Genomic DNA, 20,016 nt, shown 5'->3' with positions numbered 1-20,016 from the left:
TCCCTCCCTATGTGCTCCCAGGCTGGTGGTTTAGACCCTGGGGAGCTTTGCTTGGTTGGTATTGTTGCTCTCCCATGGGGCCACAAACCCTTTCAGCTCCTTCAGTCTTCTTTCTAACTCCTCCATTGGAAACCCCTTGATCAGATCAATGGTGAGCTGTGAGCATCCACCCCTGAAAATGTCAGACTCTGGCAGACCTCTAAGGAGATAGCTATATCAGGCTCTTGTCAGCATGCACTTCCTGACATCCACATCAGCATCTACCTTTGGTGACTGCACATGGGATGCTGGCGAGGATGTGGAGAAAGAGAAACACTCCTCCATTGTTGGTGGGATTGCAAGCTGGTACAACCACTCTGGAAATCAGTCTGGCAGTTCCTCAGAAAATTGGATATAGCATTACCTGAGGACTCCTGGGCATATACCCAGAACATGTTCCAACATATAACAAGGACATATGCTCCACTATGTTCATAGTAGCTTTATTTATAATAGCCAGAAGCTGGAAAGAACCCAGATGTCCTTCAACAGAGGAATGGATAAAAAAAAAATGTGGTACATTTACACAATGGAGTGTTACTCAGCCATTAAAATTAATAAATTCAAGAAATTCTTAGGTAAATGGATGGAACTAGAAAATATCATCTGGAGTGATGTAACCCAATCCCAAAAGAACACATATGGTATTCACTCAGTGATAATTTGATATTATCCCAGAAGCTTGAAATACCCAAGATTCAACTCACAGACCATATGAAGCTCATGAAGAAGAAAGACCCAGTGTAGGTGCCTTGGTCCTACTTAGAACCTGAGTAACAAAATACTCAAGGGAGCAAATATAGATACAAAATGTGGGACAGAAACTGAAGGAGGGGGCATCTGGAGGCCTCCATTATTTATTATATAGGTGTCTTATAACTCCATTTGGAGCAGGGGCTGCCTCTGACTCAGCTGTTTGCCATTGGATCCGCTTCCACTAACTGGACTGCTTCGTTGGGCCTCAGTGAGAGAGGCTGTGCTTAGTCCTGCTGGGACAGGATTTCCCAGGGTAAGGTGGTACCCAAGACAGGCTTCCCTTTCTCTGAGGTGAAGATGTGGTGGTAATGGAGGAGGGATTTGTAAGGACAGAACTTGAAGGAGAGGAAGGAGAAGGTACTAACTAAATTTGTAATGTTCAGAAGGGTCACCTCTTTACTGCAAGGAATAATGAAAAAGAGAAGCAGAAATTAGCTAGGTAGTTAATCATCCCAAAGAAGAGTGGATATTTACATTCTTCGATGAAGAACACAAGTTCCTTTGGGCATTTTTACCAGAAGCCTGTGATGTCAGAAGTATATAAAGGTTCTCTTTCCTTATCCGATTCCTAAATTATTTGCAGATTTTTCTCTTCAATGGGGTAATGTTAGAGTAGTTGTAAAGGCACAGTAGAAATGCCTGGGTGGAGGCCTAACACTACTGTAGAGCCAGGACAATCATCTGGCTAAGGGATTGCCCTAAAAAGGTAGACTCATCTGAATCCAGGCTGAACATATAGACAAAATAGTCCTTTAATGAGATAATGTACTTTTTCTTCCCACAGTCTCTGTCTCCAGCAGCTTAAGGGACTACAGCCAGACAGGTTCATCTACCTGCCAAATAATATTCACAAAAGAGTATCTTGTCCTTTATTCTTTATATTGTTTTTCTAAACATGTTTCTTCTAATATTTTGTGATTCATCACTATACTGGGATCTGTTATACTTTTTCTAAATCTCCCATCTCTGCCATGAAGTAACTTGTTTGTCTTTTTGAATCTGACTTTTAAAAAACCTCTTTCTTCCATTCTCCTATTGCTGGTAGCTGCTTAGATTAACAGCTTGTCTGCCATAGGTGCTTTCATTTAAATGCTAATAAAAATGATCTTGTACTTCAAATAAAAACAAGATCTCACTATGGAGACAGGATGGCTTAGAACATACTATGTAAACCTGGCTGGCCTCACATTCTTGACATTCCTACCTCAGTACCCTGGAATTCTTAGATTATAACTGTATGTCATTATACCAAGCTTAACTTTTTATTTTAATCTTTTCATTTCAGCAATATGATTTCTCTTACAGTTTAGCCATAAGTTACTAATGCATTTTCTAAATACCAGCACTGTGAGATTTGATATATTGTTGCCCAGAGGCTCTGACTGTTATAGAAAAATAATGAAGACAGTCTGAACTGGCATTCTAAACCTACTGAAAAGGTGATTATACTGTGGCAGAGCATCAAATGTCATTTCATCAACACTTTCTTTTCCTATAAGAATAGAGCAACGATACTAATAACTTGGAGTTCAAAATGATTGTTTATATAGTGTATTTTACTGTGGAACTGTGAAGAACCAGCTTCAACAAAAGAACAAACAAAACCTTTCACAGAGCACCTGATAATTTGCTATTCATAAATTGTCTAATACTGAAATGCTGTATAAAACAATAATATCCTCAATGTGAAAAAAAGAATACTTAGAAATTTTTTTATAAGGAATTGCCTGTCTTCAGTTTTTGTTCATTTAAAAAGTGAGATGAGACATGTGATATGAAAGTGCAAAGAAGACTACTGTAAGAATGATGGTATAATCAAGGAGTGGGGAAGGCAAAAAGGAAGATGTGCTGGGTGTAGGTAGCAGTGTGGAATTGAATAATCAACCAAAACAAAGTTTATACAAAAATCACATGTCATCTCAACAAATGAAGAGATAAATGGGAGAAATTAATGAGTAAATGTTCAACTTGGAGGAACTCTGATGCTTTATAAGTGAGTATATTAAGGGGTTAATGTTTCAGCTTGAATATAGCATGCCCCTTCTACAATTTATTCCAAAAATTGAAATCTATTATTTTGGTATTGGCTACAATGTGTTGGTACATTGTGAGGTGTTCATTAACAGAAACAAAAGTCTTTTTCATGAGAGTATATTCTCATCTTAATCAGTTAAAATGATGCAGATGTTTCTAGTCAACCATCAGACTGAGCACAGGGACCCCAGTGGAGGAGTGAGGGGAAGGACTGAAGGAACTGAAGGGGATTACAACCCCATAGGAAGAATATAGGCAGAGGACTGCCTAGTCTGGGTTCATTCAGAGAAGATTCACCTAACTCTCAAGAGACTGGAGGCCCCAGGGAGTTTAGAGGTCTGATGGGGTGGGAGGTAGGGCTGGGGACATCCTCATGGAGACAGAGGGACAGGGAGGAGGTATGAGATGTGGAACAGTTGGAGGATGGACTAGGAAGGGAATAAAGTCTGGAGTTTCAAATAATTTAATTAACTAAAAAAAAAAGAATCTCACAGTTTAAGTTAAGTTACTTTTGGGACAATATGGTAGAGACAGCTGAATGAAACATCTAATGACCAATGCTCACTGGAAGAAAATATCTTCATATCAAAGTTGACTAGCTCACTAAAACATGAATAACATTATCCAGATAATATGGTCTAGGTACACATCACAATCCAATTCCATATTAAATGTTTATTTCCCAGTTTATGTAACTATTAAAAGGTAGGACCTAGTGAGAAGTCTTTGAGTTACTGGGTATAAATATTTAGAGGGGAAAAGAAGAGTTTAGGCTTTTTACTTTATTGAAACCTATTCATATGGTGAGGGGTTTTGCTTTGCAACACACACTTACCATGATGCAATGCATAAGCACCTAATGATAATGTGGCCAACCACTACAAGCCTGGAGTCTCTGAAACTCAGAGTCAAAGTGAACATTTTAACTTTATAAGCTATGTTTCAGTTATTTTTATTTAAGATTAAGACAGAAAACTGAAGAAACCAGCAAGTTACTATGAAAAGTAAGGTGGCTTTTGCTATTACCATATAGTTTATGATATTGAGAAACATTTTATAATTGATTGTACTACAGAAGTTTACTCAAGTTTAGAGGGAAGTTAGAGAAAGCATAGGTAAATAGAGGTAAATTTTAATCAGTTGGGGCCAGTACACCAGAGTGCTGATAAGAATGTAGATATTAAAGATCATGTTGAAATGTCAGATGGATATAAGTACATAATTGTAATATGAACTAAAAAGGCCATGCTTTTCATTCTATGATAAAAAAAACCCTAGATACTTTGTACCTGTGCTGTGACACTTTATGAGATCAAATTAATGGTGGTGGGTAAGTTTATCTAGAAAAGGAAATTTTAAGGGAGTACGATATTCAAGTTGTAATACGGTTTTCATCAATAGTAGTAAAATTTGTAGTAAACATCAAGAACAAAGAAAAATATCACAATGATTTGGAATATTTGAAGTTTTGTTAGAACTCATAAATAATGTGGCCACAGAAAATGCAGTTGCTAGGAAAAAAAAAAAGGGCCAAGTGCTTTGTATCAGGGCAATAAGAAAACTCTGAAAGACATCTAAATCATTTACAAGGACATTTAACACATCACAAATTCAAAGATGCAAATTTGTTTCAAATGCTTTAACTTGACAGCAGAGCTCCATCTTCCATGTAGCCGATATTACCCAGAAATAGTTTTCTTTTGTTGTTATCTTTCAGCTATCAAAGTATTCAGAAGCCTCTACAAACCTGGGTCAAAATAGAGTAGGTACAGTTCACACTGGTGGACAAACTTGGGTTTATCTATGTGGTTTCAGCTTTGAAGACATAAGAATGGAAGAGGTATAGGTCCATGCACAATTATATCAAAGTTTCAAAGAAAAGCCTGGAAAGGTAGGCCATATATTGCAACATAAGACTTTCATAAGCCACACCAGCTGTGATGATATTTGGAACTGGAAGGTTCAGTCAAACGTGTAATGAAGCCCTCAACCCCAAATGCATAGTCACCAGAAACATTGACTACCCATGAAGAAAACTTCAAGAAACATGCAATACCAACCCAACAGGTGTGCATTGCTAGTGCATAGGAATAACTGCAAAGATCTTGATTGACACAATACCACTCTGGCCAACAGAAATTTATTGGAACTGAACTATATTTAAGTTTTTATATTTTTATAATTGTGAACCAAATATTCCATATATATGTACACACACACACATATATGTGTAAATGTATGTATATATATTCAGGTAGTTTTCCATAGAAAGTGGGTCTAAAAGAAACTTTTAGAAATAGATATATACAAAAGATGTTTTAGTTCTTCATTCATGAAAAGTTTCTACTTCTGGTTACAATCCACTGTCCTGGAAGCAAAGTCAGTAAACATACACACTCTGGAACAGTTAATATAGTATATGTCACCAAAAGAATTGAACACAAAAATGATGGCTATTTTAAACACTTGAAATGAAACACAATTTGGATTCAGAATTTTTTGAACAGAACAACACTAAAGAAAGGTATGAAAGCATCATTGCAATGTTTCTGCTTTATACTTCTATGATTGTATTTGGCAATATGGAAATAAAAACTCAGAGAAATAACTGACAAATTCAAAATGCTTTTATTTATACTGAAATTTACCAAGTACATTTTAAACAAAGTGTACTTTAACTTAACATATGGTTGAACAGAGAAACCATACATATAAGTTTCTAGCCTCTAAGATACTACTACTTTTTTCTTTGAAGGACAAAAAGCCAAGCAGAAATGAGCATAAAAAGCATTGAATATGGTCAATATACTTAAGTCATCAGGGTTTAGCTCATGTTCTTAGATTGGTGAATCTAATGCAAGGACAAAGATTACATCATTGCTTTTCAAATATACACATATTCTTTTTTTTTCTTAATGTAACACAGAAAATATGATTCACTCACAGAGATTTGCTGATAAACACAACTGAAATAACTCCATAATGGATATTTTCAGAGATATACTGGAATCACAAGTATCTTCTTTAATGTAAAGCCAGCGAGAACCTTTCAGGCTGAACACAACTGCTGTGCCAATGCTAAACAGTAATAATTACCTCCTTTAAAGAAAAGAAAAATGTTAGTTATTCTGTGGAACATAGCTGAAGCATAGGTATGAAAGAACTAAATTGTCAGTCTTCAGGAACCTAAGACGATTTGATATAACAGGATTGATATAATATTGGTCAATTTTAATTTAACATGTCTATAGGTTAATGTGTTAAATTTCAAAGTTCCCTCAAGTAAATTTCATGCTACACTCCTTTACACAGCATTGAAGACATGAAAACTGATAAAGACTCTTTTCATAAACTATTTTATAATGTCTATAAAGATCTATATTTTTTTTACTTTTGTACATAATATTACACTTGAAGTTCCTGTGCTTTACCAAAATTAGAAGAAAAGATATTAAATGTTTTGGCCCTAAAATAATGACAGCTTTGTACATTCAAAATTTTCATTGCCCAGGTTAACCCCAAGACTGTGCATACCATATGGAGACTAGTTTTCAATATCATTTGAACTTTAAGTGGTAAAACCAATATTTATTTAAATATTTGTAATATAAACTCCATATCATCTGCTAGTTAGATACCAACTGATCAATATAATTAAAGTTTATTACTGAAAATGAAAAAGAAATTATATTTTGTCTCTTTGGACTTAAAATTTCACTTTTTATTTAATGGCTTATGATCTGCATGTTTTACTAGCTAAATAACAAAAATTAGCCTTTGGTTACAGAACAGGAAGCAGAAAAGAATGTGTCCATAAATCAGCACAATCTATTACTTGTGCTCAAGAAACACTTAAAATTATATCTTTGTAAATCAAATGTGCCTTCTTTATGTATAAAGAAGCATATATTATCAGGCTTGATTGATACTCCTTGATTAAAATATAAATGTATATTGGAAACAGTTTTCAGTTATAAGGAGGAAAGTATGTGAAATCTCTACAATACATTTTTGGAGAATATTGCATATTAAATAAATTAATGGAAATTTTTTCAATTATTTCAAAACAATTATTTCAAAACCAAAATGAAGGAGATATAAGGCAAAAGAAAAAAAGACTTATATTCTGTGTTAATCAGAAAAACTAGAATAGGGCTTGATTAGAGGTAAATAGACATTTGTCTAAGAAAGCTATGGAACTATCTTGAATGCTTCAGAAACCAGAACATAAAAGTCTTTTGTTTTTAATAGTTTGGTAATCTTTAACCCCAGAAAACTGTTCGGATTAATCTTTCAGACATGCCGTTTAAGCTCTGTAATGAGGTCCTAGCCTCTACATAGTTCAAGTTTCTGTGATGATATTGCCCAGCTCGGTACTCAGTTCTGCAATCCACCTCATCCTCTGTACACACAGACTCCAAATCAATAAAAAGTTCTTCAACATCAAATGTCATTCAATTTACTAAGATTTAAATTTATACAATAATAAAAAAGCTTGAGTCATGCAATACAAAGTGTGAATATTACAAATTTGAAAGCAAGTTTAAAACAAACAATGTTACTCAAAAAGTCATAAAAACACAGCAATGAGTGAAAAAACAATCACTGACTTTTTGAAAAAAATGCAGTTTTTGAAAAATCTTTCACTTTATTTTGTTTAATTCTTATCTTTGTTACAAGAGACAAACATTTCTGGCCACAAATTTCATTAAACGTGCCCACTTACAAATCTTATCAGGAATACTTTGCACATCAGCTTGCAAATCAAAAGACATACTAGGCCACCAAGAAGACAACATTATGATGTAAATCAACTATTTCACTCAAAATACAATAAGTTGAGATGCCATTAGTAAAACTTCTCCAAATTTTAAGGATAGTAGTAACCAAACTGCATGGCATGTTCTATAATATTGAGACATCTTCTGTTACTGCTGTGAGTATTCTACTACAGACTGATTATAAGGAAGGAACAAGTAATGACCTAGTAATCGATGCTGTTCCTTGGAACAATCTCAAAGTTTGCCATGCTTCAATTTCAAAATGCATTTCAGCTATAATATGAGTGATTTATCATTTAGTAGTAGCTGTCAAAGTCAACTCCTAGATAAAACAAAAACATCTGGAACTATAAACAGAAGAGAGCTGTAGCTGAATTTTAATCCAAATCTGCCATGCTCACTTCATTAGGAATAAAAAACAGCTAATTAGAAGTTGACTCCTTCATGTTTTTAAGAGGGTTTATACTTAAACATCAAACAGATATGATCTCATATGTATTCTGTATGTAAACATGATAATAGATTAGGAAAAGCAATGAAAAGCTCCTCTCCAGCAGAATGTTAGGCTCTTTGAAACTCATAAGGAGGGACATACTTTGACACTTGTGGAAAGCTCACAGTTTACTGCTTCAATATTTATCCAAAGGGCCAAATGAGTAATTATGTATCTACAGATATGACAGTATTTTAAGTAAAAATATAGGGTTATGGAATCTTTCCCTTAATGTAGAAGTGCCTAACTTGGGATGGCATAGGGGGCTCCTATGGTCTTCTCCATTAGGACACCTTCTGATGATAGGTTGAATCCATCAGGATCCACACTTGGCTGTCTCAGATGCACTAAGTATGACACTGGCCTTCTGTATTCTACATCTAAAGTCTATAAAAAGGAACAACTAGCATCAGGTGCCATTAAGAAGGGCAAACAAGTAGAAAAATGTCATTAAAAATAAACAGGAGGAATCTTACTTTTCAACTAAAATAGTGAAGAAACATATTACTATATGTTTAAGTGACCTGATTTAAAAATTCTATTAAATTTTCTGTATCATTCAGTACATGTTCTTTGTCTAATAATGAAAAGGTGACTCTGGATGTTGTACCTTGGGTCATAAATCATTATTTAGTTGAAATATTTGATATTTGATATTGCCAATTTTATTTCATTGTTCAACAATTGTTTCTAAGTTAGCATTATTTTGATGCAATAAGGTGAAACATTACAGACTTTATACAAGTAGATCATATGTGAATCATAGAAAGTACCAAAACCAAAAATCTTTATAACTTAGAAAAACATTTTCAGGATGAAAAACAAGTAATATAACATATTGATATGAATTAATGTATTTTTTTAAATTATTTAACTATAGTGGTCATTCTAAAACAAATTACATATATGACCACAGGGAATTAATTATTACAAAAATTAATAAAATATCAGTTGGTATTTTATATGAGTAGAACTTTTGTCACAACTGAATTTAAAACTAGGGCAGGTACTACAAAATGAATAAGATTTTGCTGGTGTAGTGTGAATGCTTGAAAAGTGTTATTAAATAATTTTGATCACTCAAATACTAATGTATTAGATTCTTAAGGGGTGTGAAAATGGTCATAATTAATATCACCAGTTTGTGGTCAGGTCCTTAATAAGTAAAATGTCAAAATATATTCTAAAACATTTCCTGAGAAATTTAGGCCAAATGAACCATTTATATATCTCATGGAAATGCTAGTTATCTGATTATTTTTATAACAGAGGCTGAATAATGTAAATGTTCACAATGAAAATGACCCAAAATATCTTTGTTTTTTTTCTTGTGTCTGTGGGTTTTATTCATATAATTGTGTTTTTTTTCTGTTGGTGCCATTATAAAAAAGAAGCAAAGTTTGTGATCAAAAGGAAGAAAAAAGAATAAAGAAGTCATATTTAATAGGCTGGGATCAGTTTTTATCATTGTCTTCTTTATAGATAAGGAATGTGCTAGTAGAAAGGGAGTAAATAACTTGCTCTACATCACCAGTTAAAAGGAAAATGTACGTGTGGCATGATTTAAATATTAACGCTCTCTATGATTTTTTTAAGAGAACAAATCAGGCACACTTTCTTCTAAAAAGTGAGCTCACAGGCTATGACAACATCTGTACCAATAAATTGTCTGCTAATAAAGATACTGTTAAATAACATATTGGAGAAATAGAAAGTTATTCCATAATAGGCACAGCTCAAAGTAGGTTTTTCTACATTTTATTTTCTTACATACAATCTAGAAATATCATTATGTCCATCTTCAAAATTGTGCCACCTACTTACCCACTACAAACCTGCTGTGTGGATAAATGTGATAATGTTTGTGAAGCACTAGGCGCTCGTTGGAAGAAATGGGTAAAGAAACTATAAAGTATCACATTTACTCATCATAATTGCCCCATAAAATCTTGCAAAGACCATTCTCTAGTACATTTTCCCTATGTGTTCAAGATTCTAGTCATCAATTACAAACAAATAGTAATTGGGTGTTCCATATTTTAAAAGAATCTGAGCATGAATTCTAAAGAATCACAACACTAAGTAAGCAGGTAACTGCTACAGCACCCTATCCGTGTCTATGATCACTTGGAGTTCCAGCATCAGTGTTCAGGCTGCACAAAAAAACAATAAGACCCGGTCAAAATGTTATTCCAACAAAGAGAATCCAAATTTTACTACAAACTTAATTTATAGTATTTCCTATGATCTATAGACATAAAAAGAGTCATCATTTAGATAAGTATTTGTATAATTTATATTTTTATTGGCTTTATCTTTTAGTAGAAGCTTAAAAACTAAATATTACCAAAAAGAGAAAAGCTTTAAATGTGCAGTAATTTTTAAAACTTAGTTTTATGCTCTATGCATGATATTAACAATATGAAAGTAGTCTAAATGATAGTTCTTAACTAAAATATGCTTATGAGGCCTTTGAGCAAGCTCTACTGCTTTACAATCTGAAGTAATATGCATGGCTAGCTGAATAAACAAAGCATTTAGGATATTTTCTATCTTCTGTCCCTGTTTAAAATATCAGTAAAGATCCATACACTTTTCTATTGTGGCAAAAATCTCTGTTAAAGGTTGCAGTGTTACTTCTAGATGATATTTCGTTCCTTGGCAGAATGTTTATTTAAAAACTGCTCATGTAGAACGCTACCAAATATAATGTCTTCAGAAGTTTAATTTATGTTTTGAGCAAAATGCTGTTATGATTTTTCCTCCACTGTTTCTAATGTTTCCTTTCAAGTGATAATGTGTCACTTGCTCACTAATATAAACAAAAAAGAGTCATTAAGCACTGATAAGCTTCATCACAGGAAACCAAGGTTACCATATCTATCTTTTGTAGTGACAGTTTTTTGTAACATTTTTAAAAATGAATTCACCTAGTAAGTCTATTATGTTTTTAAGCTGCTGTATTATTTATATATTTATGAATTTCAAGTAAGAACTATGTTATTTGAAATCAGAATTACCACAGATGGGTCATGGTTTCCTAACCTACATAAAAGAAAGATGAAATAATGTGTGGTAGAATCAACATAATTTTGATTTGGGGTCATTAAATTCAAATTAAGTGTAAAGTGAATTGCATGAACTTTATTTCAACTGGGGAAAAATTTGATATCTGTTATTCTCACTGAAAAACAGTAATGATGGTAGCTTGTGTTGGAATTAATACCTTTATGTAAATATGGCCCTACTTATTTGAAAGTAGAAGTGTATACTACTGCAAGACAATTCAAATAACAAAATGCTATAGGATCTGATTTATTCTGTGTCTGTGGAGAAAAAGCATATGACATCATCTTTTTAGATATTGCATGATGCTTGTTAGAATGTTAATTAAAAACAGCATTTTAAAAAATAATAGCCACTTCACATTCTTATTTGCAAAAATATGAGATTTGGGTTTGAATCAAAGCTAACACAAGTTACAGGTCACTTATTTTTTTGTCTTTTGCCTTTCTTTTCTTTTTCTTTCTCTTTTTTTTTTGGAAATGGAAAGAAAACAGAATTTACCCATCTCTTGCTCACTTTTAAAAATGCTAATTTATTATTGAGTTTATAATTACATCATTTCTCCCTTTCTTTTCCTGCCTCTAAACTCTCCCCACATAGCTATCCCTCCTTGGGCTTCTTCAAATTCATAGCCTCTTTTTCCATTATTGTTGTTACATATGCTTACATATAGGTATATACATAGATATTCCTGAATGCATAAATACTGCAGGCAGTTTTTTAATCATATCAAGAATTTTAAAAGCCCTTGGATTCTGCTTTCCAGCAGGGAAAGGAAAGGTGAACAAGTAAAAACCGGTTTGTATGAACTACTGAACTAGGTCAGGAGCCAGTTGAAACACACATGTCACATGCAAAATGTCATATTTGTTTAGAATGTCCCTATAGAGAGCAAATTTGAAATCTGATGTTTATTTTTCCTAGGATGTTAACCTAAATAATATAAAGGTATAAATATATTTAATTTTTTACCAATATGTAAATTATAAAACATTTTAAAGTGTTTTTTATAAAACATTTTATAAAGATTAAATGTACTTGATTTTTGTATAGAAGACATATAGAAACATTTTAGTATATTTAAAAGTATGGTTAATTTTGTACTATTCTCTGAATAGTTTAATATTGTAGTTCTACTAAATCATAGTTTAATATTGTAGTTCTACTAAATCCTCTAGCTAACTAATTATCATAAGCATTGATCAATAGTTATATATAAAGAAGGAAATTAGTCACAGGGCTAATGTTCATTTTCATTGTCTATAGCAAGCAAACTAAGTTCTCTTGGGTTAGTTTCATACTTTCAAATTGATCTAATCACGCATTTTAAATCAAAGAAATAAGGATATTCTTGTTAGGGCAAATTCTTGTCTGAAACTGACACAAAGTATCACACTCTGCACATATATTATGAATTGACTTTCTTTTTAACACTATTCAAAATTTAAAGTAAAAAGTTATTTAAGAGTAATAAAAATGTTGTCACAGAACTACTGTATATTCAAGTGGCATTCCTACAATAATTTTAAAATTTGAAATTAGTAACAAGATGGTAGTCTGAATAGAACTCTCTATGAAAACACTACATATTTAATTAGTCTTTTAAGAAAGAAAATGAACATTAAAAACTCTTGCTTCCACAAACTTGGCCCTATTGGCGAACCTTGCAGTTTCTTTTAGATTGTATTGCCCTTGATTCCTGTGTGGTATTTGTCGAGTGCACAAGACTGCAGCTGCTGATTCATGTTTGGTGTTTGCTAGTAGACTGGATGAAGAACAGTGAAGATTTAGATTACTCCAAAGAACTTATTCTAAACAGGTTCACTTCCCCTGTATCCTAATAACCTTTATTTTCCACTACCTCTGGTGACTGGTGGGCTAGAAGGGAAATTGAAACCTTATTAAAGCAACTTGTGAAAAATAAAAAATAAACCTTTTTATCAAAGAGTATTTTTAATAGTTTTCCATTATGTATGGTAGTGTGAATAACTGTTTTAAAAAATAGGGTCTGGAGATACTATGTGGTTAAGAACACTTCCTGGTTTTTTTTCTCTTTTTTTGAGTACTAAAGTCCAGTTCCTAGAACCAAATTCTAGTGGTTCACAATTGTGGGTAACTCAAGCTCCAGAAGATCAAAACATTTCTATTCTTTGTGGTCACCCATGTATACACACCCACACAGAAATTACAATTACCAAATATTAAAAATAAATCTTTAAAAAATATATTACACTTATATAAATGGGTCTTAATGCAGTAGCTATTAGAGAGATGCTAATCAAATCTCCCTAACTGGTAGTGAAAGAAGAAACTATTTGTGTTGACTCCAAATGCTGAGAAGAATTGGTCTCAGTAATTCTTATCTTTCTATCACTATAACTTCATCTGTTACATAAGTGAGATGTAGCTGGAACTGTGCAAATGAGAGTCTCAGATCAGTACAAGAAATTTAACGGCATCATCATAATAAGCACCGAAGTTTTGGGGTCAGGACAAACGATTTTTGTTAACACAGCAATAATATGGTCCAAGCTACTTATGAGAACTAAGCCATAAATAATAAAGCAGCTTAAATTTTCCTAAGGTAGGATCTAGAAACATGATCTGGATCACAGTGTAATAGGTATTTTACAACAGAGAGGTATGATATAATCTGCAGGGCATGACTGACCAAAATGAAAATCTGGAGGGTTAAAAAAATTAAGATGTAGTCCTCCTGAGGATAATAACAACAATAAAAAAATACTCAAGACATCTAATGAAACTTAGAGAAAAATAAAATACCATCTTTATTTGCCAATTTATAGAAAGACACTGGGACCTATTTTATAGGGCTTCTGGTATAACCTTTTCTCTATCTGTGATGGTAGATGAAGTAATATTTCAGTATTAATACCCAGTCACAGTAGTTTGAAAAACAATGGAGCCCATAGGCCTTATACTTGAATGCTTAATCACCAGGGAGTTGCATTACTTGAGAAAATTTAGGAGATATAGTCTTGCTGGAGTGGGCGTGGCATTTTTGGAGTAAGTGTGTCACTGAGACTGGATTTGAAATTTCAAAAAGCCCACATTAGACTAGTCCCCAACTCTCTCTGTCTCTGCCTTCCTCCCTCCCTTCTTCTCTCCTTCCCTCCCTCCCCCCTCCCAGCTTGACAATCAGGATGCAGCTCTCAGCTACTTCTCCAGCACCTGCCTACCTGCTGCCATATACTCTGGGTCATTATGATAATGGTTTTTTATAAGAGTTGTCTTGGTCATGGTGTCTGTTCATAGCACTGAAACACTGACCAAGATAGTAGTGCAGCACTCTAGTATCAACAAAAACATTTGAGAGAAAGTCCCTAAGCTGATTCACATTTCAATAATTTCTTTATTCCTTGATGTGTTAAGCATCTTTATAAAATAATATATGTTCACTGCTCAAGAAGAGCATCAGAGAGACTCTGCATACATTCCAACACAGGAGAAGCATCACATGAAAGAAATTAAACATTGTTGGGGTTAGGGAAAGAAGCAGTCAGTGGAATCTTTAAAGACAGCCTGAGAACACACTGTCTAGGGCTTTAAAGTAAAGACTTTCAGTAGAGAAATTCTATTGATTTTAAAAAACCATATATTCATAATGGGAATTCATATGAAATATCTTTTATTATCATATTTTATAGTCACACTAACAAGTTTCCTACCTGTTGGGGGCCGACTTTTAGCAGAAAGCGGCTATCAGCTTTGCAGCCATCTTGAGCCATATACCCTGACATGAGACTTGTATTACAATAGCCTACAACAGCTGAGAACACTCCGATAATCTTGGTTTAGATACCTTGAGATTAAAGGTGTGTGAGATTAAAGGTGTGTGAGATTAAAGGTGTGTAATTTAAGAGTATGATTTAGAAGTATAGAGATCAGAGTTAGAGACAAGACCTAAGGGCATGATTAAAGGTGTAACTTAGAGGCGTGGCTTAGAAGTAAAACATATAAAATGCAGAGGCAGACAGTAGGATTCAGACATTAGGGAGACACAGCAGAGAGAAGACATTATTGAGACGATAGAAGACAGAACCAGAGATCAGAGAATATAGACAGAGATCAGAGACTATAGAGGGATCATCAGAGACGAATCTCAGACATTAGGTAGAATCTGCTGTCACCCTCGCTCTTGCTGAACCCCCGACCTGAAGACCAGAGCGGCAGTTTGGGCTGGGATACAGTGGCCGCTCAAACGTGGGTTGGCCCGGGCCTCAACATTTTGCCTGGGTTGCAACATTTATTTTGGCCGCCACAACTTGGGGCTAGTTCGGTTCCCAACACCTACCATTGTACTAAACTGTGCAACCACAGTTCTATTTATTATGTGTGTAATTATTCTAGCAATTATCAGATTGATCATTAACCATTTGGAGGATGTTTGCTTCAAGTTAGTATGTGAAGAGCAAAAAAAAAAAAAATAGTAAGTTTTAGGGAAGATAAATACTATTTAATTTGATTTGGGAATTGGATAAAATATATAAAATGTTTATTTAGAAAAAATACATATTTATATACAGTTTATATTGAATATATATTAGGTATTGTACTAAATATATTCTGAACAAAGTATTTTTAATATGTAAAAGTTAAAATTGTATCTTTTACTTTTTGTCAAATGACATTTCATTTTCAATTTTTTATTGACACATTTAGGGTATATAAATTTGAAGAAATCATGAATTTTATATCTTACACTGATTGTTCTCCATTCCAAAGAAGCTTTTAGGTTTCATGTTTTCAAACTAAAACTATTTAGAAAAAGTAAACAATCTAGTAAGTTTATTTTAACACATTTTTTTAACTTTGTTAAATATGCTGAATTTAATCTCTACTGATAGTGTTGGTCACAAATGAAAGGAAATTATTGGAAATTACTTTAAGGAAAGAAATCAGTGTTTAATTGGTGTATATTAACAAAATATTGAGAAGTAAATGTAAAATTATTCATAAATATATTTCACTTGTAACAAACAACAAAAACCAAAACTATCATTTTTAGCATTCTTTGTTGTCTTCTTTTCCTTATATGCAAACCAACTGAGTGTCATGCACACAGATATGGTGGGTCACAATGCCCTTGCAGTTTATGAATCCATTTTTATTGTTTTATTTTATGACTAGATAGTTCATATACACTGCTGGATTTTGTCTAAAATTTGGGAGTTTCATATCCCATGTTTGTTTTTCTTCTTATTATTAAGATGATAGTGATGTCATTTTTTTTATTTTAAGAAATTTGCCCTATCAACTCTATGAGTCACTCTTAACAACAAAATATAGTCATACAAAAGTTAACTAAGGTATAAACATGCAAAAGGAGAACTCTCCCTGCGATCATAAAATGATGTTATTTTCTGTTCAGCAGTTCATGTTACTGCTGTTCATGCTAATTAATTAAAGGAGCTGTTGCAGTAATGTGCAAACAGGGAATCTGAGAAACTGAGAGGGCTTTTAGGTCTCCAAGTGAAGTTAAGTCAATCTGGGCACAGGCAATCAAATGTAATGAAATCACTTGTCAGTGCTAAGCTTGCAAAAACTGTGAAGTTTGACTGGGGAGTAAAAGGATTATAATTAGATTTCCAATAGGATAATAACTAAATGGCAGAATGCAGTAAAGAGAAAATATTACTTTGTTAGCTAATGGTACTGCTGTTCGGTTTTAGTTTTTATCAGCTCACTTGTAGTTGTGCTAATTTAATTTGCTTTTATCAGCAAAAATGCACCAAACAAATGCCACTTAAAGGTCATTTGCAAAAATCATTGATCTGAAGGTACACTTAATGACACCTGGTATGTTTATTTTATGTGAAGCAGAGATTGGCTGATAAGATGGTTGATGTGCTGTCTTGCAGGTCTCTAGCTGAGTTAGAGAAATTTGACTTGGACCACATTTGTTCATGTGTTCCTTTGAAAAATTCTGGTTCTGAGGTGTGGACATAATCATCACAGTGAGTCCTTTATTCATTGTTGACCACATGAAAATCTTTAGGTGGAGGCATAATCATAGACTGCTGAAATGAGAAATTATTTTAATTAAGAGTGTCTATGTGTATTATCTTTTTTGTCAAACAACATTCAAAGCACATTAGAAATAAAACAAACTGATGAGCCTACTAAAAGATATCATAATCCAGAGTAGTTTGTCTGTATTCAAATTTATGTGGACATATGATAAAACTGGTTATGACTGTTTTGCTTATAACAGTGGCCATCCAACATTTTACCAAGTACCCTTTATATCTTCCTAAGATGATGTCACAGTGGAACTAATTGAATTTCAAAGAGAGAGCACTAGGTTAATGATAGATTTCTATCCTGCAGAGCTATCGACAATAGGAAGAGAAAGGACATCAATGAAGCCTGAACTGTTTCCTGTGATGCAGATGAGTTCTGGCAATGGCATTGTATTGGTACGCATGAATTGATTCTCACAAACAAAGAAAGGAAGGAGTCTTTCAACCTACAAAAGGAGGTGAATAATATGTAAACAGTTCAAGGTAAATAAAAAAGAAACTATAGCATATCAAAAACAAAAACAAAACTGTGAGCAAGAATAGAAAAATAATAACTAAGCTTCTATTTCTTGTTTTCAGGCATTATGTGGTTTCTAAAGAATGTGAATGAAGAAAAAATTAATCTTTCAATTATAAATATTTAGAATGCTAGGTTAATTTTAAGTGTTTGTGTAATTACTAGATTCGTCTTATTGTGTGAACCATAATTATAGTTAATTCTGTTCATATTTTACATATTTATTCCTCTAACAAATTATTTTTGTGGACAAAAATCTTTTGTTTTTGAAGCTAGCATCTTACTACATAGTTCTGGATGCCCTGGAACTCAAAAATATAGAGTCCGCTGATGTGGAAATCACAGATATCTGCCTGCCTCTATCTCTTGCAAGCTAGAATTAAAGATGTGTGCCACTACACATGGTCTACAAATTTCTTTTTAATTTGTGATTCTTCTACCATTTTAACCTAAGACATTCACTTTAGTTTTCCAAAAATATAATGACATGTCTCTGATGATTGAACTGTCTGGCAGGGATTCAGTGGGAGAGGATGTGCGGTTGGACATCCCAGGACTGGATGATACCCAAGTGGGGATTCCCCTTTCTCTGAAGAGGAGGAGGTAATAGGAGGAGGGATTTGTAAGGCTGTGACTGGGAGGAGAGGAGGGAGAGAGGGCTTTGAACTGGATATGGAGTGAAAAAAATAAATGAATAAAATTCTATGTTCAATGAAAAATTATTAAATTACTATATTTTATCATGGATGTATAATGTTGACCATATATACTTAGCAAACAACTTTAGCTTTATTTTGGAAATAGTCAATTTTCTTGTTTAAAAATAAACTACCTCAATACTTAAAAAGAGTATTGTATCTGATTTGGTAAATTTTGAAGAACCTAGTAAGAATATGTTCAGGGAACACCAAAATTATGCTTCTCTAGATATCAATTTAATATGGTATGAATATCTACTTTTATTCATGTGACAACATTGGTCACACTTGAAATATATATATATATATAAAATTTGTTATATGAAAACAAAATAAATTTATGACAACTCAATATTCATTTATCTTGGAGTTAAGAAAAATATTATTTCTAAATAACAACTAAAGGCATCACATAAATAAACCATAATGTCTTGTATGAGGATATGGGAATAATTGTAATGTAGGTAAAATCTACTGGTACTGTGTTTAAATTCTCCTTTCAGTTCCAACACTAATCTTATATTCCATTCAAATTAGGGGCACAGTCAAACCTTGGGCTTCTTAACAATTGTGTCGTTATTTGTGTGTTACTATTTGAGAAATGACCAAATAAATACTTCAGGCTATTATTAACTCATATAACAGGAACCTTAATCACCAAGCTCACCAATAGTGGCACTTTAAGAATTTATCTGTGGCAGATGAACTGTCTAAACAACTAATTATATATATATATATATATATATATATATATATATATATATATGTGTGTGTGTGTGTGTGTGTGTGTGTGTGTGTGTGTGTGTGTGTGCCCTTTAAATTGTGGGAGGAAGGCAAGTTGGAAAAAAGGGCATAAGAAACATCCCAAACATTTTTGAACAAGCTAAACATGCATGTTTTTCACAATTAATGAAAGTAATTTACTTCGGCTATTAAGATGCATCAATGTAAAGCATTACCAGAAGGTCCATGAGATCTGATGTTTTTGGATTTATAAGAAGACTTTTAAAACTATAGAAATATCAGCTTTTAAATTTTGTGAAGCTGCTCAATTAGTACATAGTCACTCCCTTTCTGTTGCCTTTACATGGAAAAAAGCTTAAAGCAGAAAAGCATCTGTTTATTAACCTTTCAGTGAACATATCTTTTTAATATCTTTCTTTGTATTAGAAAGTTTGGGAAACTTTTAGAAATACATTTTTAGTAGATTCAGTTTTAATTTTATATAATAGCTGTGAATATAAATACAATTTATAGACGAGTAAAGAAATACAATCTACAATAGTATTGCATGGGAAACCTTCCACTGATTAATGTCATTCTAACTTTTAGAGGTTTGTGCATTCTGATACTACTCTATACTGATATTTGTCATCCACTTTAATATGGTGAATTTTCTACAATATGGTGAAAGATATACCTATTTTTGTAAATCATGCAAATAGGAATTTACAAGTCATCATCTTATTTCTATATTTATATTTCTAAAATAATTGCCAAAATTTGAAGATTAATAAAAATGTCTAAAAGACCTATAAAATACCCATCGGTTGTGATTATTGTATTTTTGCCTTTTAAAGAATTGAAG

At 33.0% G+C, this 20,016-nt stretch overlaps 1 protein-coding gene across 2 annotated transcripts in view; it reads right to left on the bottom strand.

Moving 5' to 3' along the window:
• Positions 1-5,435: 5,435 nt before the first annotated feature.
• The window catches only part of Dach2 (dachshund family transcription factor 2), a 464,497-nt gene continuing 449,916 nt past the window's right edge, over positions 5,436-20,016 (bottom strand). The window contains exon 13 of one of the 2 annotated variants that reach the window (XM_076918144.1): positions 5,436-10,256. In XM_076918144.1, the coding sequence (XP_076774259.1) occupies positions 10,252-10,256 (5 nt within the window). In that variant the 3' untranslated portion in view covers positions 5,436-10,251. The remainder of the gene's footprint in view (positions 10,257-20,016) is intronic. The other variant, XM_076918145.1, reaches the window with a different exon arrangement.

The sequence above is a fragment of the Arvicanthis niloticus genome, chromosome X (genome assembly GCF_011762505.2).
Source record: "Arvicanthis niloticus isolate mArvNil1 chromosome X, mArvNil1.pat.X, whole genome shotgun sequence".
Lineage (NCBI taxonomy): Eukaryota > Metazoa > Chordata > Mammalia > Rodentia > Muridae > Arvicanthis > Arvicanthis niloticus.
The sequence above is the reverse complement of the archived record's forward strand: the minus strand, read 5'-3'. Positions and strand labels throughout refer to the sequence as shown.